Source organism: Tinamus guttatus, unplaced genomic scaffold (assembly GCF_059628265.1).
Source record: "Tinamus guttatus ecotype Peru unplaced genomic scaffold, ASM5962826v1 Tinamus_guttatus_pri_ptg000301l, whole genome shotgun sequence".
Lineage (NCBI taxonomy): Eukaryota > Metazoa > Chordata > Aves > Tinamiformes > Tinamidae > Tinamus > Tinamus guttatus.
This window is the reverse complement of record NW_028288835.1, coordinates 989,645-1,013,435: the sequence shown is the minus strand read 5'-3', so window position 1 is coordinate 1,013,435 and position 23,791 is coordinate 989,645. Positions and strand designations below refer to the sequence as shown.

The following is a 23,791-nucleotide window of genomic DNA, read 5'->3' as shown; positions in this document are numbered from 1 at the left end:
CGTGCGTTCGTTCGAACCCGCGCGTGCGTTCGTTCAGACCCGCGCGTGCGTTTGTTCGGACCCGCGCGTGCGTTCAGACCCGTGCGTTTGTTCGGACCCGCGCGTGCGTTTGTTCAGACCCGCGCGTGCGTTTGTTCAGACCCGCGCGTGCGTTTGTTCAGACCCGCGCGTGCGTTCGTTCGGACCCGCGCGTGCGTTCGTTCGGACCCGCGCGTGCGTTCGCTCGGACCCGCGCGTGCGTTCGCTCGGACCCGCGCGTTCACGCAGGGTTTGCCGTGCTGAAGGACAGCCCTGCGCTGCATCCCCGGCGCTTCTGAGCAGGAGCCTCCACTGCTTTTCCCAGGACTGTCCTCAGCTTCTCCCTAACACCGAATGTGCAGACTGTCTGCGGTGCTGCACATGCCTTCCTGCTTGGAGCCTCTGGAGTTTGCTCGCTTTCTCTTTTTTTATGACCAGTTTGATTTCAAGGGAGCAGAAATATAACAAAAGCTCCTTGAACAGAACGATACTCTTTCTGGGTTTAATGGAGCATACTTCACATGGCTGCCTCCCTAGGCCCGCTTGTTTTGTCTGCCTTCTGGAGTACTACCCCGTAAAGAAATCCAACACTTCGCTGTTTCCTGTTGCTCATTTTGTTCAGCGTCACCTATAAATTACTTTGAACTCAATTACAAAACCTTCAGAAGATAATCAGAAGAAAACTGGAGACAGGAAGAAATAATACTGATTTGTTTTTATTCTATAAATCTGCTTTATTGCCAGCTATCTGGGCACAGGATAAAAAAGGGAAGGTTATAAAGAACGATGCTATTTCTGGTTGGCAGTGCACAGGAGTTGATTTAGTATAATCAATGCAGAGGACTTGCCCAACACACACCGCCGCCAAGTCCTCTAAATTAGCAGAGAGACTTTTTGTTGCTTCAGATTTTTTGTCCCTATTTTGATTTTTCATCAACCCTGATTTGTTCTTGCATATTTTCAGCGCCTTTCATAAATTGCTTTATTAATGATTTACCGGTTATTCCTAACAGTGTCTAGAGAACTGTAGTTGTGGCACAATACAAATAATTTACAACTTATCTTTCCAATCCAGGGATCTGTTCTCATAAAAACTAGCCTGTGATAAGTGCTGTGCAATCGCATGGTCGTGGTGTTAGGCATTGAATGAGGGCTGTCATAAATGGTTGGAGGCAATAAGATAAATGGAACAAGACAGCAAAGGATCAATAAACTGATGGAATCACCAAGTTTTATGAGTGTTTTACCCGCAATGTGCTGGATTTGTCCAAACACTTTTGTCACTGCTAGAACCTATGCAAAAATAGTAAGTTAATACATGCTTGTTATGGTACTGCCACTTGCTCAATCACAACTTGGTCACTGATGGCAGCTTTCACAACCTTTGAGGGATTTATTTATTCTTTTTTCCAGTTTGAGCTTTACATTGTGTACTTAATGAGATATCAGAGAGAAACATGGGCGTTTTTATCTCTTTTCACATACTTCCAACTGATCTTTTTCAGTACCTGGGCCCGATTAAATAGAAAAGCAGTGTAAAGAATGAGTGCAAAAATATGGTAACTTACAAACAGAGAAGAACACATACCCAGATGAGATTAACCGCAAACAGCAGCGGGGTGCCGCAGTTTCGGTGTGGAGGGGATGGCCTGGCAGCAGAAGGGCCTCGTGCATTCGTCACGTTGTCACCGCGCCGGGCTGGGCATGTTGGCCCTGCTGCGGCGCGCGGGGCCGGCGAGGTGACGCTTGGGCTCTGGGGAGGTTTCTGTGGCGCGGCCGCTGGCTCTCCCGGGGTGACAGATGGGGCTCCGTGAGCGCTGAGCGCGGCCGGGGCAAAGAGGGCTTCGTTTATGGACCTTGCAGTGAGGCTGCGCTCTCCCTTTCTGCTTGCTTTTACTTGAACGTACGTGGCAAAGTCTGTCTGTGAAATTCCTGAAATCTGTTCGAGTTTACAAAGGAGGAGGTATCGGTATGCGTATACCTGTACTGCATAGTGTATGTTTTGCTGTTCTTCTTTCCTCGCTGTGCCTAAATTCACTCCTACCTAGTTCCAATTTCTTGAGCAGATTTGCTCATTGCAAAGCTGTTTCCCTCCACTTTTTCTTGGCAGTTTCTTTCCCGCTTAGCAGAACTTTGCGTGCAGGCCTCCGCGCGCGTTGCCGCGTGGGATGAGTGGACACAACTGCAGCTAGGCGCTGCCCTAGGGTTTGGGTTTTTTCCCCTCCAGGCTAGACAAGCCCAGGTCCTTGAGGCTCTCCTCTTCCACCACACAAACACAGTAGTGTTGGCGCTCGCTGCCCTGTGTGTCCTGTCAGCCCCTCTCCTCTTGCCGTGGGGAGCAGAGGGAGCTGCCAGGCCTGTCCCCCAGCTGGCCCAGCTATGTGCTTAGCGCTCGCCGCCGGGAGGGCGCAGTGCCGACCCGCTCCGTGCTGCCCATGGGCACCCGGGCCCTGCTCACCACAAGCCGGGCGCTGCTAGGCCCGGCCTGGGCGCTCCTCACGCGCCCTCCTGTTTGCCTGAAGCTCCTTGGGGCTCCTCCCTTGGTGGAGCCTCCTGCCGAGGCCCCTCCGCGCGGCCGCCCGGCGCTCCCGCTCGCCCGCTCTCCTCCCCGTGTGGTGGCACCTTCAGGCTGCTGGAGGATGCGCTCTTTCCCTTTGCCTAGAGTACCCATGAAAACATTCAAAAGTAGTTGCCCTGATATGAACCCTTTCAAACTCTTGGCCATTACCTTTTGAGCTGCATTGTCCAGCCAGTTTTTCCACCCACCTTGTAGTCCACATATCCATATCTCCTCAGCTAGGAGAGGTGCCATGGTGTTATAAGCCGTAATTAGAGGCCTTTACACAGACTTTAGTAAGTTTTACAAAGAAATTGTGCTGCCCTCTCCTTATCTCCAAGAGCCGGTCACCTTACTGGCGAAGACAGGTTGTTCAAAAAAACTTGACCTTAATATGTGCTTGTTGCTTCAAATCCGCCCGTTCCGCGTGCGTCCGGAAGCCGCCTTGTTAGGACTTGCTCCTTTCATCTTGAAACTGAACTGCGATTGAACTGAAGGTGACTGGAGCCCCTGCATCCTCCTCCTCACCTCGTTTGTTGTTTTGGCTTTGCTCTTGAACACACATGAGCTTTGACCTGGTATTTTCACCACGGTATATCCATATATATCCCTAGTGATACTAGTGCGGCGTTCCCGAGTATACTTTGGTGCTTATTAGAGTTGAAGTTTTATCACTTGGTGTTGCAAATTCTTTTCTACGCTTCTTAGAGTCAGGTTTAAGTTTGACCACCCTGGTGAAATGTTGTTTTTCTCCTGCCTTGTAAGATTTCTAATACTCCGACAGCAGTGCCCCCAGCGCTGTTTTTTGAGAAACTGTGTTGTTGCCTCTCTTAAATTATGAAATAAAAGCCATTGTATTTCTGTCCTTCATGTGCTGTATTTTAACAAGTTATTAATCTTTGAGGGAACCACTTCTGTCCTAGGGCACTGCATCTACAAAACTACGTAAAACCTGAAATTTCTACATAGATGGTATTAAAAATATATTTTAAGTACAGTTTACTCACTTATGCGCTTGTTTTTCATGTAGACACCAATTTACTTGTGCGTAATTTCATTGACCTTTGTGGTACTAAGTGCAGTCTTAAACATTAAGTACATGAATAAGCGATTCAAAATTGTGGTTGTAAATAACAAGTTGTTTTGTAGACAGAAATGTGTCCTATTGATGTGGTTTCTTGTTTGTTTGTTTTGAGGGATTTTTTGTAAGTTTGCACTTCACATAAATAACTACTGATGCCTCCCATAACATACCAAGGTATTGCAACATAGTTTTCTTATTTCAGAATGCTCAAAACTGAAAATACAGAATAATCTTGAAAGAACAAAAATCTGCACGGCCTTTTACTCTGGCTAATTTCTGAGAAATAAAAGACTTGGAGACGAGACTCTCCTACCAAGAACCATACCTCCCCAAATTGTGCTGTGCCTCGCTATTAATTTCCTTACAAAGTACCTTACAAAGTACCTTACAAAGATGCTTCCAACACTTTTTGGATCTTTTATATAAAAAGAAACATTTTCAGCAGTGCTCAATATTTTTGTCCTAACTGTTCTTTGGCTGTGTTTTGCTCTCCTCTTCATCATAATTATCTCCTACTGGAGACATGACCTTACTGATTCCCTCCTAAAGGGTCTGATACTTGACTGCTGTTGAAAGAAATCTGTCTCGTGCACAACTGCTCTCTTTGGAAATGGCAGCTCTGCTCAGATGCAGCCTCCTGGAAACCATATGGTAGATATTTTCATCTTGTCCAGCTAAGTTAATAATTCTGAGCTTGACTGTCGTCACAGTCTGTTGTTAATGCAACAATCTGTCTTAGAAATGCCTGCAAGAGGACTGAGCAAAATAGAACTAGGAATGTGTAAATAAGATCATGAGACTCTGTAGCAGTGAGAGGGTAGTAGCTGGAGTCTGTCCTAAATAACGGGCTAACTTTTAACTCCAGTTGAAGGGGAAAGTGGAGGAGGAGGAGAAGTCTTTTGCAACCAGAATATTGTCATTAAGTTTTTTTTAGTTGTCTCCTCTTTGTGCAACTGGACTGTTAAAAACTCATAATTAATTAATGGATTTTGTAAAACAGATGCATTTGAATTCTATTTCTGTACATTATGCATCTGTTCTCAAAGATAGTCTGCAATGTGGTATCAATGATCGCCACTCAAGAAAACAACTTAAAACCACGGCTTGAAGGTTCCCCATCCTGCATTCCTTCTGCCAACCCAGTTCCTGTGGATTCGGCTGTTGCTTCCCTTGGTATTGAGAAGAGAGAAGAACAATATAAAAAGTGTCTTCTTTATATGGGATATTAGCTTATTTTTGTTTATCTTCTGATGCGTCAAACACTGGGTTCTGTGCTGCTTTAGTACAAATCCTGACTGTGCTTAAATGGCAGAGTTAAACTATGCTTGACGTTGGTGGCCTCTCTGGACAGTATTTCTGATAGCATTTGGAGACTTCTTTTTCTTTTTTTTAGAGAGTTTGATGTTTTGCTTGCAAGCATAATTGCAGGAAGAAAACAAAAGCGCACACAGATGAAGGTGCTTTTCTGCAAAACTAGAAGTTCAGCTGGTATTAACCTCAATGATTCAAGACCTTGAATTTGTCAGAGTTGGCAAGGCCAGGTTGTGATGCATAAAATCTGCAGGATCTAGTTTTGAATGGTCGATTTGCTTAGTTTCAGTGTAGACTCTAAACAGATTCTAACCTGTTCTCCACCTCACTACATATTAATTTCATTTGAAAGTTAGAGACTTGAAGAAGAACAGTCTTCCTTGTGTCATCCCTGAGCACACAACCTTTTTTTAGCAGAAGTGCTGTGGTCCGAAGCAGGATTTCCAACGGAAATAGCAGTTTTGTGATGGCAGGTTTGGGATGCTCTGGGTGCCGGCTGCTCTCCGGTGCCGGGGCTCCGGAGCAGCTGGCAGTCCGCTCCGGTGCTCCGTGTGTCATTCCCGATCAGTATGGTGGAAGAAAACTGGGCTTCCTCCAACATTCTGTTTCAGTTTGGAAACAGTATTTCCAACTGTTGCATCTTGTCCAGAACTAGCAAAACTAGATAAATATCATCATTCTTCAGATGTGCTTTCCACTCTGATAAAACATGAGCAATTATTTAAAGAGGAGTCCCCCACCCCACCCTCGACCTTGGTGACATACACTAAGTTTTGGTCTTTTTTGAGCATCATCTGAAAACACTGCGTTAGAAAACCGGTGCAGATGTGTTGTTAGCTTTGGGCACGGGCTCAGCGCGTGGTGGTGTGAACCGGGGGGTGTTTCCCTCTGCTTCCCCCCGGGTGCGCGGGGGGTTTGGGCAGCGCTAGGTGGTTCCTCAGGGACGTCCCGGCTCTGCCGCGCGGCTCCGAGGGGAGCGCGGGCCGCGCTCCGAGGCTCCCTTCCCCGCTGCAGGCCGCCGGCTCCTCTCGGCGCGCGCTGCCTTCGGGCCTTGCCCGGGGCCCTTTCGGGAGCGTTGTCATGCTCCAGCTATGCAGAGAACGAGGTGCTGGGGGTTATTTTGGGGTTTGCCTCGCTCTAGGCCCGTTCCTCGTAGCCGGCACCTGCCGTGGCTGCAGCCCTGGGGCGGCCCTGGCTCCCTCAGCGGAGCCCACCCGAGACCAGGGCAGCATCCAGCTGGGAGATGCTTTGGAGTGAGAGTTTCTTCATCTGCACTTTTACACGAGTTTTCTCCCTTCCCTGCCCTGTCCCCTCCCCAGATTTACAGTCCTGTTGAACGTTTTTGTCTGGAAGCTCAAGCAGAGCTGGTTACTCTAGCGTGCTCGCTCTTGGAGGCCTCAGCTGCCGGGGAGCGCGTGCCAGCCTGCCTGCTGATGGGCACATCTGTTATATTTTATCTGTTTGTAATCCAACTCTTTCCGAGGCCGTTTCTGTCCATATACAGCCAATGCCATTGCGCATCAGTCTCCAGCACAGATGGCAAGTGTGCTCAGGACGGCGTTGCCGGCCTTGGCCGCACTGCAGCCTGGCCCTTGGGGTGGTTTCCTAGCCTTACGCAGCAGTTAGGACACATACAGTCTGCAAACAGTGCTGCACTAAGGACTTTTCTTCCCTTTGAAACGCTGGCAGTTTGTGTCTCTGTTATTCTGCACTCGTGTGAGTCGGGATGAACAACGCGCTGTGCCGAGGGTAGTCCTTGGCACCTGGGCCGTGGTGAGGCGCCGAGCTGCGGGAGTGCTCACAGAAACCCAAGACCTCACAAAGAGCGGTGCGAATAAATACCGGGCTAGTATTTAGACTGGAGAAGCTCTCAGATACTTTGTGCAGATTTTTTTTAAGTGTATTTACATAATAGAGCTATCAACCAATTATGAATATTTACATATAGCCTGACAGCAAAAAAAAAGGACGGACAGGCAGGCTGTTGGACTCGTCCTAGGTCACCCCTGCCAGGGAATAGCAAGAGTGCCCTAGACGAGTATCCAAGAAGCAGAACCCTCTCAGTCTGGGTTGAGGGGGTTGGGGGTTTTGTTTGTTTACCAAGAACCCTTTTTTGTTGTTTTTTTTTGGAAGAAAGCCAGTGACCTCATGCATCACGTAGCCAGCAGAGAGATGGCACTCTGAGTGTGAAGTGGATGCTCAGAGCATTTTGTTCATCACTACCAGCACATGTTGGTTAGCACTTCAAGTGCCGCTCTGCTTTGCACTAAGTGTTGCTTGCTAGGTTTGGTAGTGCTTTACTTATGTGTGATTAAAAAAAATCTGCTTTGGCAGTAAAATGGTGGATTATGAGCATTTTATAGAGGGGAAGAAAAGTCGAATCAAAAAGCTAATTATGGCATAGACATTTCCTAGCTTGTGCAGCTCTGCTGGGAGAACAAAGACAGCTGCAAGGACAAGCTGCAGAAAGTACCAGTTAACTAGTCTGCTCCCTGGCTGCGCACACGTGTCCTGGGCAGCGATGCCAGGGACCCACCTGCTGCATCTCCACAGGAAAAGTCCTCCAGCACCTTCCGCTTGCTGCGGAGGAACCCACGTGTAGGACTCGTGTCACTGGGGTGAGAGTCCTCCTTCCTCGCGGGGTAAGACCACAGTGCCAACAGGGCTGTGAATCTTGGAAATGGCTCTGTTTTCCTGTTTTTAGAGCGCACTTGTAGGTAAAACGTCTAAAACCCCCTTTGGAAAACACGATGAATAACCTGTGCAGTGGTATTGTTAAATGAGCGATAATTTGCAAGTTGTTTACGGTAGACACTTATGATCTATATTCTTTTATTAACTGGATTTTTATCTATTTCTAGAGGGTAAAAGTAGCTGCAATGAATGGTGCTAGATATCAACAAAGAGGTCTGAATATTAAATATTAGTATGCTAAAAGAATGGAATGCAACTCTTCTCTTTTGAAATAGGGATTGCTCGCGGATGCTACAGGAACCTGCCCTTTTGTTGGCATAAATAGGTGAGAAAACAAAAAGTGGGCACAGATGACTTTGGCAGTGGCAAGTCTTTGCAATGAACTGTTATTGCACACCCAAAGAAATACGGTAAAATTACTGACAATGGTGAAAAATCCTAATTTAAAATAAATTACCTCCTATTGTAGGGAGGTGCAAGGGGATGAGAAATTATCCTGGTTGTTTCTTTGCTTGGTGGCACTGTGCTATCCGCTGTCTCTTATCTTTTATAGCACAAATGCCGTTTCGGATCCCGTCAGCAGTGTTTCCATTTGCAAACCTCACCGTAGGGAGGGCGTTTTCAGCAAGCAGGGACGGGCTCAGCTGTCCCTCCCGGCGCTGCGTCCCGCCTGCCGCTCCCGTCACCGGCTGCCGGCGCCTCCGTTCTGGGCCTGGGAGCTCCCATGGAAGCGGTTGCTTTTCCCAGCGCGTTCCCACCGAGCATCCAAAACCACTGCTGTGTTTCAAGTTACTGTTTAGAAAGCAGACATTCTTAGAAATACGATTATTTAGCATTTTATTTTTAACTTTTATATCTAAAAATAAGTGTATGTTTGTATATCTATATACGTGGAATACAATTTCTGTTTGTGTACATAAAAGATGATACCCTAATTTGGCCAAAAGCACTTGCTGGGTTCTGCGTGTTGGCAGAGCGGCACAAACAGGTTTTCCTTCTCTGCAGAGGCACCGGTCTCAGGAGCGAGACTAGTCTGATGATTAATGGTTAAAATTCAGCAGAAGAGCAGACTCCCCAGTGCCCTTCAGCGTGAGGTTGCTTGTTCCAGAGTGGCTGCCGTCGCTTCCTTTCCTCATCATTAATGTCAACAGGGCAGAATATAAAAATCACCTACGTTTTGTGTGAGATTTTGAACAGAAATCATTTCTTAATTTGTCAGCAGTCCATCTTCTAATTCAGTGTGGAACACATCTTTTTTGTTTAGCACCTGTAGTTTGCATGCCACAAATATGCTATGAGCAACTTGAAATAATATGATTCTCTGAAGTTATGGAGTGGGAGAGAAAATAAGGCTTTTATTTTCATCACTGAATTAGGCCTTCAGATTTAGGATAGGCCTTGAAAGAGGACTGCTAATTCTTGCATAGTGCTCTTATGTGTGTGGCTAAAAATGGAGAAGTGAAACGTGTTGAAATATGAAAGCACACACTTATGGGGAGGGGGAGAGCCCATGAAACCCATACACAAACTAGTACATTTTATCGTTACATCAGTAGCTTGATAACAGCCGACAGGCAAATTTTAGGTGAAGAAATGAAGTTTTCTGGAGTTTCTTTCTGCCTCTCGTTAATGAGGCAGAGCAGCTGACTTTTTTCTTCTGCCCCCCTTCAGTGAGCTGGTTCCCAAGGCCTGTATATGCAATATAAGCATTTTCTGCATATGAGTAAAAGCACCTGAGGTGAGGCTTTGATACGAGCACGTGTCTGCAGCTGTTCTACATGACATCTGGGTTGCATCCACATTACCAGCTGTAATGTAAATGGGATAAAAAGGGCAAGAGCAGATGAGAAGGATTCCAGTAGATTGTGTCATCAAATGACTGTGGCCAGTTTAAACATTGAGGTTTTAATAGTGAAACAGGTCTCTGAATTCAGAAGAGCAGAAAAACAAAAACAACCCCTCTCTCCCAATGCCAGAAATCATAAATAGAACTTCTTCCTAGTGACAGAAGTTCATTCATTTCTGTTAGCCTAAAGATAAGGTAGTAGTAAAAACTAAATTTTGGTGGTGAACTGCATAGGGTGCACTTTTTAAGAAAGCTGCTCGGTGGGTTTTTCTTCAGCTTTGGAGGGCAGTAAATCCTAGGTTTATTTTTTGCTGTGACTTGTTGAAGATAAATGCAGCCACATGAGAAGCGTAAGATTTTACATTACTGGTGTGCCCTGAGGCAGGGGTTGTAGCCAGGCTGGGCGGTGATACGAGCCTAGCAGAAAGAGAATTCCTAGCAGAAAGAGAATTCCTAGCAGAAAGAGAATTCCTAGCAGAAAGAGAATTCCTAGCAGAAAGAGAATTCCGTGCTGTGCCGAAAAAGGGACCAGTTCTCGTCTTTCAGGATTTAGCTCTGTAAGTGGATAGACACAGCCACTCCACAGCCATCAGCTGCCTTTTGCATTTATATTTACAGTAATGTCCGTAAGCTCTTAATTCCTGCCTTTTCACAGGGAGAGAGACAACTAGCTTTGCTAGAGAATGGAATTTGAATAAATATTGTTACAGTGTAATTTGCATCTGTAATAAGTGACTTTTTCCTTTTCTCAAAGTAACTGTGCATTGCATGTTCTAGCTTTAAAGATGAATTTAAACTAGTTTCTGAGCTATTCAATTGGGGATTGTGGATAAGTATCGATATGGTTTGGTGCGTCGGTGGCATTTTTTTTTGCAATAGAAATACCCGCAAAAATGTTTTTCAGCGGGGAGAATGATCAGAGCAGGCAATCTGCAGTGAGCAATCAGCTCGGGCCGACCGCCTTTGCGCGCAGGGATGTTGTCTTTACGGCTGGCCGTGGGCTGAGCGCTGCAGGCGGATGTCAGGTATCTGCTGCCTTCTTATCCGGGGCGATCTGATCCGGCAGCGCATGCCGGGGTGCAGGGGGATGTGCTGGGGAACGGCACATGTGGCAGCGCCGGCGGGGGTGGTTTTGTTATCAGGGCGGGCTGGAGCAGCCATTGCAAGGAAAGCGAGGGGTGTTGTAAATGGAGAAAGCAGCTTTGCTGCAGGATGTAGGAGAAAATGGAATGAAAACCAATTTTCCAACTGTTGGGGGTTGGAAGGAGTTTTATATGAAAAATTGCCAAAATAAAGAGAGAAGTTGTGCTTCCAGTCCTTTTATTAATCTATACCATTTTGATTTTACAAAGGTTACTTTGTTTCCGTTGGGCCTTTGCCTAAAGTTTTCCTAGATTAGCCCCTCAAAGTCGTAAGGGTAATAAGCAACACCGGACAAAGTGCAAACGCAGACCCTCGTGGAACCTTGCAGCCCTCGTGGAAAGCCTCCCGAAGGGAATGCGGTCGATGCAGCGCGTCGGCCGTGTCCTCGCACACGCTCGCTCTTAGTCTGTTATCTCACACATAAATACTGTCCTTCTAACACAGCAGAACGTCGCGACGTGGCTGATAAAAACTACAAATGTAGGGAGCAGTGGGTGCACTCCATGCTGCATCTTGGATACATCCCTCTGTCCCTTTGAACACGGGCACAGAGGCTCTCCCCTTTGCTTAGATGAGGTCTGCAGCTGCTCTTCAAACGCCATTGCTGCTCTTTCCCCATTCCGAGAGAAAAAGTGTTCTGGAGGCGGATCTGGGTCCACGTGGATGAGCTGAGAATCCGCGGTGGTTTCAGCCTTCACCACGTCTGGCCAACCTCCTGCCTGATTTCCAAGCTGAGATGACAACTTATTTTTGTGGTTGCTTTTAAGCTGTTTTCTCCCTTTCTCTTCTGCTGTGAGCTCACTGGAAGTTGCAAGCAGCTTTACTCCTCCTTCCAGAGGGTGCTTAACAATCATTAGACAAGCCATAAAAATCCAAGCGATTACAGAGAGATCCTTTCCACTCATTTTTTCTTTTTTTTTCTGTCTGCCATGGAGTGAAATCTGGAAAGAGCTACTTCTTCTGAACTGTGACATAACAAATTTGATCAATTTATGGAAAAGCCTAACGATTTTTAATCAGTGCTTCAATAAATTCCTGTTTATGAATGCACGTGCTTTGTCTTTCTGCCATTGCAGCTCATACTCTCTGCTGTTCTTCATCCAAAGTTCTGTATATAGGGATTTTTTATTTAAGCTTAGTAAATTCTAGTAAAAATATTTTGGTTTTCTCTGTGTGTATGTGTATCCTAGTGCTGGCCAGTGTGCATAAAAAGTTAATCTAATTAGCTCTAATAGATAATCTGGTTCTCTCTAAAATAATACTCTGCTGGAAATTGGAGTGAAACCGGAGTGTGAATAAAATTGGTAGCGTATGAAGGGAAGTGTATCTGTTAGCAAATCTCTATTTACTACATTTTTTGAATCAGGCCCTGCTTCAGACTGAAATAGGCTTTCTTGTCTCTTGTATTTCAGGTTTTCTTATTTTGCTTTAACAGTGACACCTTAATTTAAAAGCGATTATTTTAAAGGAGGGAGGAGTATCCTATAGCCCAGAGGGCTGTGCTGCCATCCAAAGGGACCTTAAGGAAAAATTTCTTCCCAGTGAGGGTGCCAGAGCCCTGGAACAGGCTGCCCAGAGAGGTTGTGGAGTCTCCTTCTCTGGAGATCTTCAAACCCGCTTGGACGCAGTCCTGTGCCACGTGCTCTAGGTGACCCTGCGTGTGCAGGGGGTTGGACTAGGTGAGCTCTAGAGGTCCCTGCCAACCTTCAGCCTTCTGGGATTCTGTGGTTCTAAAGCCTTTGCAGATGTTGCAGGGGAACTGCTACACCGGCACCAGCATCAGCCCCGTCAGCCCCATGTTCTTCATACCGCGTGGGTGTTCAGCTGGCTTGCTGGTTTGGTTTTGGAGCGCATGCGTGCAGTATTCTAAATGTAAGATCCAGTAGATGGTCTTTCAGGTAGTGGTTGAGTGTGCTGCTCAAATCTGCATTGCTAAGTAGATTGTGGGGGGACGTTATTTGAGTTGAGTATGTAGTGAGCACCATGGTGGACATACAGAGCTGGCAATACTCTGGATAAAGGTTAATCAGGGCCTTTTGATTAATGTGGATGGGAAGGAAGTGTCATGGTAGTCACTTAGGTTTAAAATGAAAGGGGGAGGGATTCTAAGAAAAAATGTACTGCCGTATCTCTCTAATTTAGAAGCCAGTTATAAGCATTCAGATGGGTAAAATTACACTTTGGTATGTGGGTTGGAAACGTTGGAATTAGCTTGACGCCAACAGGACCAAAAGAGAGTCCGTGTTAGTTCTTCTAGAACATGTGCACCTCCTCTCCATGCGAGCCCGGCCCGCGCGGTGCTGCAGCACCCGCTGCTGTGACGCTGCCAAGAAAATCCCTCCGTGTATTGGGAGAGTAAAGAGCGCCACGGAGGTCAGAAATAGTGTGGTAAGTGCATAGCTGTGTTTAGGCCTCTGCAAATAGACAACCTGGTCCCAATACCAACCCTCCTCCTTGCCCCTTCGTGCTCTGGGGCTTCCTGACACCGGGCCGTGAGAAGGAAATCTTCCGATGGGGAAATCCCCACTCATGAAGGCAGGCTCAAGAGGAGCGTTATTTAGCTTGTCTGGTCTCACAGATGGCGACAAGTCTTCACTGTGCTTGGTTCTCAAAATACTCTTAATACTCTTTTTTTTTTAAGAGACATTCTCGGTTATTTTCACTCAGGAATCTTTGCTGTCATATTTAGGTTCGGACAGGCGACAGTCAACATTTGGCATCCAGCGTTTCATGTTTCTTTATAGCAATAAGGTTAAATGTGCAGATAATGCTTTACATTAATCTAGCATATTAAAATCTTAACTCCAAGTCTTTAGTTTGAAGCAGCTGCTGTAGCACTTTAGACTTTTTTATTACATTTAATTGAGCAAGAATTTCATAAAACAAACCTCAACTGAGGTGCTTAAGAATAAGGAAGAAAGGTTAACTTGACTTGAAGTTGGAATAAGCACTACCAAATTCAGATCCAGCCCAAACTTTCATGTGTATAACATTCACCATGCAATGCTGCACCAAACTAGGTGAACAAACTTGCAGGCCATAGAAGTTCAATAGGCACTGATGTAACATAGGAAATTCTCTCGGGATGAGCTGTTTGGAAATGAAAAATATTTATTTTTTTCTACAGCAATCACATGCAGATAGCTTAGCACAAAGTGATTGAAACTCGCTGTTAATTGTGGTGCTGGATTATGAATTATATTAATTGCTTTGTTCATTCCAATTCACCTGCCACCATAAACCTGGAATAGTTTGAGAAGAGTTGAAGTGAGAGATGTGACTAAATAGCAGTCTGTTACTGTGAGCAACGCTGAAGATAACACTGCTGTAGAACACAGGGAACCTGGGAGCTGTGCGGGGTTCCAAGGCGAGCGGTGGGCCTTGGTGTGATGCTCTGAGTGAGGAAAACACCCACCACTTCTGTGTGTGCGTGTAGGGGCATGTAAAATAACTTGAGGAGTACATCTGTGTGCAGCATTACCAAGATCCTATTGGGAATATCGCAGGGAGTTCTGTAGTTTAAAATTTTGATAAATGGGAAACATGTCTGAAGCGAGGGATATCGGAGTGATTTGGAGCATCAAATCTCACTTTCATTTTGCAGCTCTGAAGTTTATTCAGATTATCTCATGTAGGCCTTCTTGAGCAGAAGATTTCTTGTATTGCAGACAGACATAAAATAGTGTCAGCACAGCATTGATCCTTTTAGTGGAATGAGCTGTTATAGTCCTCGGGGCTCTGCTTCAGGAACCCCTTCAGTAGCTGATTAGCAGAAGGGTCTCTTGGTCTTACTCAAAACAGGCTCCTGCCTATGCCATGGGGCACAAGTGTTTTGTGGCTGCTCTGCTCTGCCTTTTTGGGCTTACAGGGGAAAGGCAGAAAAGCCAGAGCAAAGCGAGGATGCGATTAGATTTCTCCTAACGTGAGGAAATTGTCCATCTGAGTCAGTGATGGGAATAAAGGCCGTGCTACCAGGCAGGCACTGGAAACAGCATTCACAGTTAGCTGAAAAACGGCATGTATCGAACTGAATTAAAGTGAGGAAGAAAGGAAGGAAAACAAGAGTCAGCATTCCCGCTGGAACTAGAAATGTTATCCAATTCTGTAAAAATTATCGACCTTTATTTTTAATATTGATCGTCACTGCAGTCAGTAAGTCCTTGACATTCCTGGATACACATAAACTTAATAACGAGCAGAATCGACAACACATCTTAACGGAAAGGGAAGGAATGTGAAAAGTATTCTTTCTGCCTTTGGCCATTTAGGTGTATGAAACCTCTTCCTTTTCCCTCCGTGCAGAAAGGCAGGAAATACAAGCCCAGCTACAAAAGTCTTTCTGAATTGCTCGTGGAGATGTGTGTGCTCTGCTAGAAAGTACCTTTGTGAGTGGTGCGTGGTTCAAAGTACTATGGCAAGGGACTAGAAAAGAGAACGATCCAAGTTTGGTTTTGTAACAGTTTTTGAGTTAGTTTTAAACTCTTCCAAATCCTTAACAATTTATATATCATATTTGTAGAGCAGTATTGCTATTGCATTAGTAATTTCTGCCAAATCATATTCTGGGAATCAAGTTTTCATGAGGAAGGCATCATATTCTTTCAAAAATTCTATTCCAAATAAGCAGGCCAACTAAATATGTTTTTCTTTAATGAATAACAAAGATGTACTTTTCCCCTGAATTTGGGAGTATATTGTAGCCTAAATCTGAAAATACATAAATACCTCCCAGATACTGGTTCTGCGGTGCCGTGATGCCACCCTGGCTCCCTTGTTCTGCGGTTAAAACCTGGTTATGTGCATGTGCTGCAGTCATACCTCCAACTGCAGCCTACGAAACACAAGGGCTTCTGGTTTCCTTTAATGTCTCCATTTACTTTATTGGTTCACAGTAATTTTCTGAGTGAAAATGGTAACTATCATCCAGAGTTACGTTGTGATTTGCTATATTATAGTGCTGCACTGTGGAAAGATTTAAGAAAAAATCCATATAAGAAAAGAAAACGGCAAATGGTGAAAAAAAAAGGTCTAACAATTTTCAGGACTGGCATCTTTAAATTTTAGAATGGTGTGTGTGTGTTTTATATTCAAATGAATGATCCCACTCTTCTGAAGTGGGATCAGGATTAATTTTTTTTCTCTGAATAATACCTAAAGTGCAGCTAGTTAAGACATTTCACATGCATAGAATATATTTATTCAGGCCAAACTCCACATGGAACATTGGATAATCTTTTCCCAAATGTTTTGATAGTATCTGTTCTTAATGAGTGCTGCATAATATAAACTGAAGAAACCACAGAGAAAAGAGACATAATAAAATTATGCCTTGATTTTCAACAAAGTCCAGTTTAAGATTAAAAGTTAAACATTTATGTGGGTCAGATTTTAAGATTTTTTTTTTTGTAAAGGGCATAAACTGTATGCACTTTTAAGTGTACATGAAGTAATATCTAGAACTGGAAAACAAGACACAAGAAGATTTTAAGGGATGTCTTTGAGACTAGGGCTCGTGTGAGATGCACTGACATCCTGGTTTCCATTAGAAATATTGCATCTTTGCCTTGTGATTTGCACCTCCAGCACAACTCGTGATTCTGGTTTCATTCACTGAGTGTCTGGAATAGTTTCGAATGGGGAGAAGGGGACAGAATTTTACTAAGTGACGCCTCTATCTGGCGGAGGTCGCTCGGGCCGCTGAATTAGCGGCTGCCCAGATGAAGGGAAGGGAATGCAGCTAATTAGCTTTTTGCTAATTTTCCAATAACTGGGATGCATATTTCCTGCATAAATATGCAATATGCTAACAATCCTATTTATTTCAGGACAATTATTGACTCATCACTCAAAAAAAAACCCGAGTGATATTATCAGCCCATCATAAAATAATTATTCCAGCTATATTAAACATTTACTACAGATGAAATTCCTTTTGTATTCATTGGTAGTTTTAGTATTGATGCCGGTGCAGGTAAGGCTTTACCCATAAACATTTGACTTAAATGCTCTTTGAAACATTTTAGAATAAATGATTCTTAGAAAAACATGTGTTAACACCAACAAGTCATCTTATCGAACGTTTTGCAAAACAGATTCTTTAGCTTGGCTAAAATACAGCATTTAACTAGTTCTTTAAAAAGCTGAGAAGTTCAGGACCAAGATGACTTTCCAAAATAATTTGGTCTGAAATAAGATCTTACTGGAGGTTCCTTTAATTGCCATCCTCCTCTTGGAGCAGAAGCCAGAGTACTAGGCAAAGGGCTGGCAGAGCATGTGGAGGTTATAAAGTATAAATTCAAAAGGAGGTTTGTTAGTATGTGATGAGTCATGATTATCTTCTGCAAGACATTAAGTCATACAGCTGTTTAGAAACTTTATTAGACATTAAATCATACAGCTGTTTAGAAACTTTATTAAATCTCTTACTACAGCTTCAGACTGTATTCTCTGTCTTTTATTTTTTTTCCCCTCTTTTTGCCTTTTTTCCACCCTTCCTTCTTCTTTTTCCATCACTGTTGGGTAAACTGCTCAAACTCACGGTTCCTGGAGATCCATTAGAAAGCTGATGCTTCTGTGCTCACTTCATCTGTGCTCGTCCTTCACATAATGAGAAACTTCAGAGAGGGATCTTTAGCCAGCAGCCAAAAGAGTGTATGGTATTCACTGGTCTGCTTAAGGCAATAAGCCTAGTTTGAATCTAAAATGGTAGCTGAAGGAAAAAAGGGATAGCATAAATTGTAAGCTCTAAAGCAGGCAAAAATATCCTCTAAGGATTCGTTTGAGGTTCTGTGAACAGGAATGTTTATTTTATGTTACCTTTCAGCTGTGTGGGGTACCTACATGTCAGAGGGAGCAGTAATATAAACAAGATGCAGTATTTTTCCGTCGTGTCTCTTTAAAATATAAATATTTAGTGAAATTTAGTTACTGTATTTGCTAATAAAGGTAATGAATGCTTGTACAAATCAGCGGATTTCTAGTTAGAAGACGGGTTTGCGATGTTGTTGTGGGTGTCAGATGACATATTGGTGTGTGTGCATGTATATATATGATATGTACACATCTCCTTGTATATTTACTAGTAATACTTGGAGAATCACATAAAGATTTAAGATAGGCATGTCAAAGCACTGAGAAACCGCAGGAGGCTGGATGTGTCCTGGAGATTCAACCCGGAAAGCCCCATGCCGCGCTGCCTACGCAAGCCGAGAGACAACCCCATGAGGGGCTGGTTGCTCAGCGCTCTGCAAGACGATCAGGAGAGCAAACCCCGCGTGCTTCCAACGCGTTGCTTTGTGTTCTCGGGGAATCGTGGCTTGGAGGGACAGACTGCAGGATGGCCTGGAAGCTGCCTGCACTGCCAGCCTCAAAGGCCCCACGTGCTGCTGGTGGTGAGCAAGCTGGGCTTGTTTGGTGTGGAGGGGAGGGAGAGCAAAAAGGCTCATCTGGTTAATAACGGGCCCACAACCGCTTGAAGAGAGGTTGCAAATATGGCAAAGCTAAAATGGCTGACAGTTTTGGTTTTGTTTTTAAGGCACGCAGCCAAAAATTGCAGCTCGGGAGATTCAGGTTGGACATTGAGGAAAACTCCAGTAGGAGGATAGCACGGCACTGGAACGGGCTATCCAAAGACCCGTCGAATTTCCATCCTTGGCTTTTGAGGCTTGGCTAGAAAATGCCATTGCTGCCTGGCGTAGCGTCGGCTGTAAATCTGGCGAAGCAGGAGCTTGGACTCGTGATCTCCGGAGGCCCCAGCTAAGCAGCATTAATATGACTTTGAGAGTTCTCACCCTGGCACCCATTCCTCATGTGAGCAAAACTATTGGCAGCAGCAGATCATTTTCCACATTTTCCTTTCTACCTGGCAGAGCACTTGCATATCGTTTCAAATGATACATTCAGATAATAATTATGAAGTGCCTGGAGAGGACTGAACCAAAGACAGAGCATAGAAAAAAGTTCTTTCTCTGGCTATTATTTGTGAAAATAACCTTACTGCTTTTGAAAGTCTGGTAAAAAGGAAGAAATAGCATGTTACAGTTCAGATAGACACTTCTACAAAGTCTCAGTTTCTGAACATATTTGTTGTAAAAAGTCTGTGGGAATGTAGCTGGGAAAGCCTTTTATGCTTGCTTATAAACCAAACCTGTAGCCCTCTGAAGTTTTCTCCTTGTGAACAAGCAGTTATTCCCACCTCTGGTTTCTCAGTTTTAAGGCAGAAAACTTGCCCATGCTACAGCATTACCACCTGCCAGAAAGAAGCTCTGTTATTAATCCATAATTATTTGAAATTTGAAAACTTTCTTAATGTTTAAATGTAGCTTTCTTTTTAAGCAGTGATAGCCTTATAATGCTATTTCCAAAAGCCTAAAATTTCATGATTTTCACAGTTAAGGGGGATTGAATACAATAAAACCAATAATACACGATTAGCAGCATCCTCCATCCACATAGGGGAAGTTACGGTGTGAAAGGCTGTGAGACGGGTTTTTGGATGGTTTTCCCAATACTGGCGGTGTCTCGAGTGCGCGTGGCTTCGTGCCGGCAGCCCTTACTGAGGCCGTTATCCCTTCTGCAGCTCTTCCTCCATCTCCAGATGGATGTTTGATGCTTCTGGTTTTCCTCGTGGCCCTCACTAAACTGTAGTGATTATAACGTACTGAGGAGAGGTATTTGCTATATTTAAAAAGTGTCAGCACGGATCTTTGTGAAATGTATTTTGCCCGTGGGGGAGAGGCCTGTGCTTTGAAGCAGGCAGGAGCTTGCCTAGTGGGTGGGTTGAACCTCAGTCTCCGGCGGCAGCCGCGGCGCGGGCCGCGGCGCTGCGCGAGGCGCCGGGCCGAGGCCTGGGGTCGCTGTGCCGCCGGAATGCCGGGAATGCCCTCGTCCGGCGGAATGCCGGGAATGCCCTCGTCCGGCGGCCGTCCTGCGCTGCTGGACACGTCTGCTGATGGTATCTCGCACACACCAAAGGCACGGCCGCCGCTCGCCCTTCGGGGCCTGGGCGTTGGGGCTGTCCTTTCCCAGCAAGCGCTGCCATGACGTCTCCCTAGCTTCTCCAAGGGGTCTTCTTCCCTTCTAGTGCTCTCAGTTTCTAGAGCTTTCTCCTCAGTGATTCCTCCTAGCCTGTTTTTCCTGGAGCTTCCCCCAAAAGGCAGGGCATGCCGTTTGCATCCCTGTGTTGTCCCGTTCGCCTGGGGATGCCCCCAGCTGCTGCACTCCTTGTTCGGGAGCTGTGCAGTTACCCCCTGCGCAGGGTCACCCACTCCGAACCTGCCTGGACCTGTTACTCCCTGTTAAAGGAGAATTTGTTCCTAAAATAAAGCCAGAAGTTGTAAACTCAGAACTAGAGGTAATGGCCACAAACTGAAGCACCAAAAGTTCCACAGGAACTTAAGGAAAAATTTCTTCCCAGTGAGGGTGCCAGAGCCCTGGAACAGGCTGCCCAGAGAGGTTGTGGAGTCTCCTTCTCTGGAGATCTTCAAACCCGCTTGGACGCAGTCCTGTGCCACGTGCTCTAGGTGACCCTGCGTGTGCAGGGGGGTTGGAACAGATGACCTCGAGAGGTCCTGCCAACCTTGAGCATTCTGTGATTCTATGAAACTCATTTCATGGAAACTCTACTTGCCTTAAATGTCCAATGTTGACCATACGTACGTAGCTGTGCTCTTTGCGCACAGTTTGCTCCCAAGAAGCTCTCCAAGCGTGCACGAATGGCCGCTTGGTCTCGCTGGGAGAAGGCTAGTTTTTGTGGTAGGATGGTACAATTTGGTTACGCACGGGGGATGAAAAGGAATATTGGCGCTTACCTGAATACAAGTAACGAGCTCTGTTCTCTTGTGGCAGCGCTTACTTGTTATGTAGTCATACAGAATAACGTATTTGAAAGAAAAGAAATTCTGCTGTGCAAAAGCTAATGTTTGAAATGCAGCAAGTAATGTGTGTGAGAATCTGATATGTTTGTGGATCGGTGTCGTATGCTAAAATAAATGGGTATTTTTTCTATACAAGTGGTAGAGATGGAGATGTATGAAATGGTGAAAGTTCTGTTCACCAGATTGCCCTAAGCCTCTGCATTTGCCCCTATTTAGTGAATCCTCATTTGATACACCTGGACCTCTTACAATCCTTGCTTGGTATGCTCTTATGATTGTCCTGATGATACTAAAGAAGACAGAGTTATCTTACATTTTTAGTATACTGTAAAAATATAATGTGATTTCTAATCTTCTGTGTGCTTTAAATGCAAAAAGAACCACTAAATACAGTGTCATTGTGTCAGACACTGCATTTTGACATGTCTGTCTAAAATAGAGGTCCTTTACATACTTTGGAAATAACACTCTGGTGTAGTAATCTCTGGGAATGTCATTTTTATTATTGTTGGCTCTGGGGTTAGCGTGGAGCTCTCAGCTGACGTACTATACATTACAGAAGAATGCTTATGACTCAGCTAACAAAAACCCAGCGAAATGGCTAAATTAAGAACCTCTCTCTTGTGCAGGCTGTTTTTGTGCTTTCTCTTGTTACTGCATGCTGGCCTCTCTTATTTCGATGTAACTGTCAGTGCTGTGCAACTGTGTGGATACTGGCAAAAGTACACTTCATTAGCATTATGTAAGCAGAAATTCCACTTAAAAAGTACCATTTTCATACCACAAAATGAAGGCAAGAGTTTGTTAGACTTTAAATTACAGATATGTATGGATTAATTCTTTTAAAATTGGAGTGCTATGTCTATGGACTTTTCCTCTGTTACATTCATTTAGCTGTCAGCCTTTACGTGTGCCTGTAATAAGGTTGCAATTGTAGTGTCTGTTTTCATTGTAGAGCAAAGGCCAGGCATCTTGCAGAGCTTCAAATGTATTTTTCATCATAATGCTGTTTTTAAAACAAACAGGAAAAAAGATAATAATAGCAGAAGAAAATGAATAGGTGAAAACAGCATAATGAATAACTTTAGGGTAAAGCTATAAGCTTGTAAAATTATTGATAGGTAACTGAGGAGTCGTCCTATTTGCTGGCTAAAATGTCAAGCCTCACTGTGTACAGGGTCCTAGAAAAAGCAAAAGACAAGTGCTAGAACCTGAGGATTTTGTTTTTCCCTTCGGATGCTTTGGGTCTTAAGTTTTGTCAGCTGGAGATCTTACGAGTGTATGTCTCAATGTTAAAACAGACCCAGATCAAAAGTAGTTGGTTTATTTCTTTCAGCTTCATGTGCTGTCACCTGCTAAGACATTAATTTAATTTTACATTTTCTTGACGGTCTGACAGTGCTAAGGAACTTGGAGGAAATCCTGCTGTTGGGGCTAAGAAGTGAATGTCAACTAAAGAAGTCAATTGACAATTGACTAAAGACATAGTCAATGACATAGTCAAGAAGACATTGCCTCATTTCATGCACTTAGTGACTTTTTAATAGTGTGTCCCCAGTTCTTTCCTGTATGAAGATGGCTTTGTTAGGATGGGTGTCATAAAATCCTCACTGGGGACCAAATCAGTGTAGGAGTCTCCAGGAAGGAGAAACTAATCTAAAGGCTGAGCAGACCTGTCCCTGCAGCGGGGTCATCTCTGCACAGTGTCCCCTCGTGCAGGATGGCAGCAGCTGGCAGCATCACGATAGACCCTTGGGGCTTCCTTGAGGTCACCACGCTTGCATGAGGTGCTCGAGTCCAAGGGCTACGCGGTCGCACCTCTCTAACCTGCACCCCAGCTCGTGCTCTGCTCTCTGAGCAGCAGTTAAGGCTTCGGTCTGGGCCTTCTGGTGTTTTGCCAGCAAAATAATATTGATCACTTTCTGGTCTATCACTACTGCATAGATTTTCAAGAGAAAGAAAGAAAGAAAGAAAACAAAAGTGTATTTATCACTGTACTCCACTTTCAAGAAAAAATGATGCATCTGTTTTTTTCTTTTCCTATAGGAGTGCAGGATCCTCAACATGAAAAGATCATTACCGTGACTACTAATGGAAGTATTCACAGCCCCAAGTTCCCACACACGTACCCGCGCAACACCGTGCTGGTGTGGAGATTAGTGGCAGTAGAGGAAAACGTATGGATACAGCTTACTTTTGATGAAAGATTTGGGCTTGAAGACCCAGAAGATGACATTTGCAAGTAAGTCACTTTTAACGTATGAAGCATCTGAAAGGGAGATGCAGATGATGAAAAAATAACGTTGCTCAGCTTTGGCAAAATATGGCACCTGCTTGTAAATATATTCATAAAATGCGTCTTTAAATGTGTTTGTTTCTGAACACTTTCCTAGTGCTAGGAAATAATTCCATAATTGAAACCTTGGAAGTCCCTCCATGAGGGCCCTAGAGATACAAAAATGTAGAAATAATTCATCATTCCCCCTTCCACCCTCCCAGCCCAGGTTTTGACAACTGGGAACACGTCTTTAATCTCCTTGTCAGGGTGTTAGAGGGATGAATGTTGGAGTCTGCAGGGGAAATGTGGGTAAACATGTTACGGGAACTGGCAGTCAGGTCAAGACAGAGCACATCATTGTTATTCAAACGAAACCATGATACAATCCTTTAGTGGCCTGTAATGCCCAAGTTTTCAATTTTCTGTGAAAAACAGCTCTTGCAAAGAACTTTACATTCCTCAGTAGCAATTTTGTTTTGTTTAGTTTTTTGTTTCGTTTTTCATGAGATTTCGGTACAGATTTTGTCTGCTTAAGCACCGGCCCATTTTCTGTAGAATCTTTACGTCCTTCCTGACACAACGGGCACCAGGATGGACGCGGGTCTGAGCGCAGCCCTGCGGGGTCACGTTTGGGGCTGGGTGGCAGGAGGGGCCTGCAAGGGCAAAAGGGGGCAGGTGCTGAACCCCTGTGGCCTGTTCCTACCATCGGAGCAGTGTTTCCTAAAAAGCCCCGTGCACAAATACTGGTGCGTTGTCTGGGCGCTTTGAGCAACAAACAGAATGTGTCGTTTGAATGGTACATCCCGCTCTAAGTGTTCTTGGACAGGTATTTCACACAGGGCTTTTCTCTGAGCATTTTGGTTTGTTTCATTTTTATTTGGTGTACTCTTGATGCTTGATTTCTTTTTCTTTTAATTTATTGATCTTTTGTTCTTTGTAAGTCTCCTTGTAACACTTTTCAGTTACAAACTTGAACTTCTTAGAG

The 23,791-nt window shown here is 44.6% G+C and overlaps 1 protein-coding gene across 1 annotated transcript in view; it reads left to right on the top strand.

Moving 5' to 3' along the window:
• Positions 1-23,791, top strand: part of PDGFC (platelet derived growth factor C) — a 100,265-nt gene that overhangs the window by 36,535 nt on the left and 39,939 nt on the right. The window contains exon 2 of the mRNA XM_088528083.1: positions 22,575-22,770. Coding sequence (XP_088384209.1) covers positions 22,575-22,770 — 196 coding nt within the window. The remainder of the gene's footprint in view (positions 1-22,574; positions 22,771-23,791) is intronic.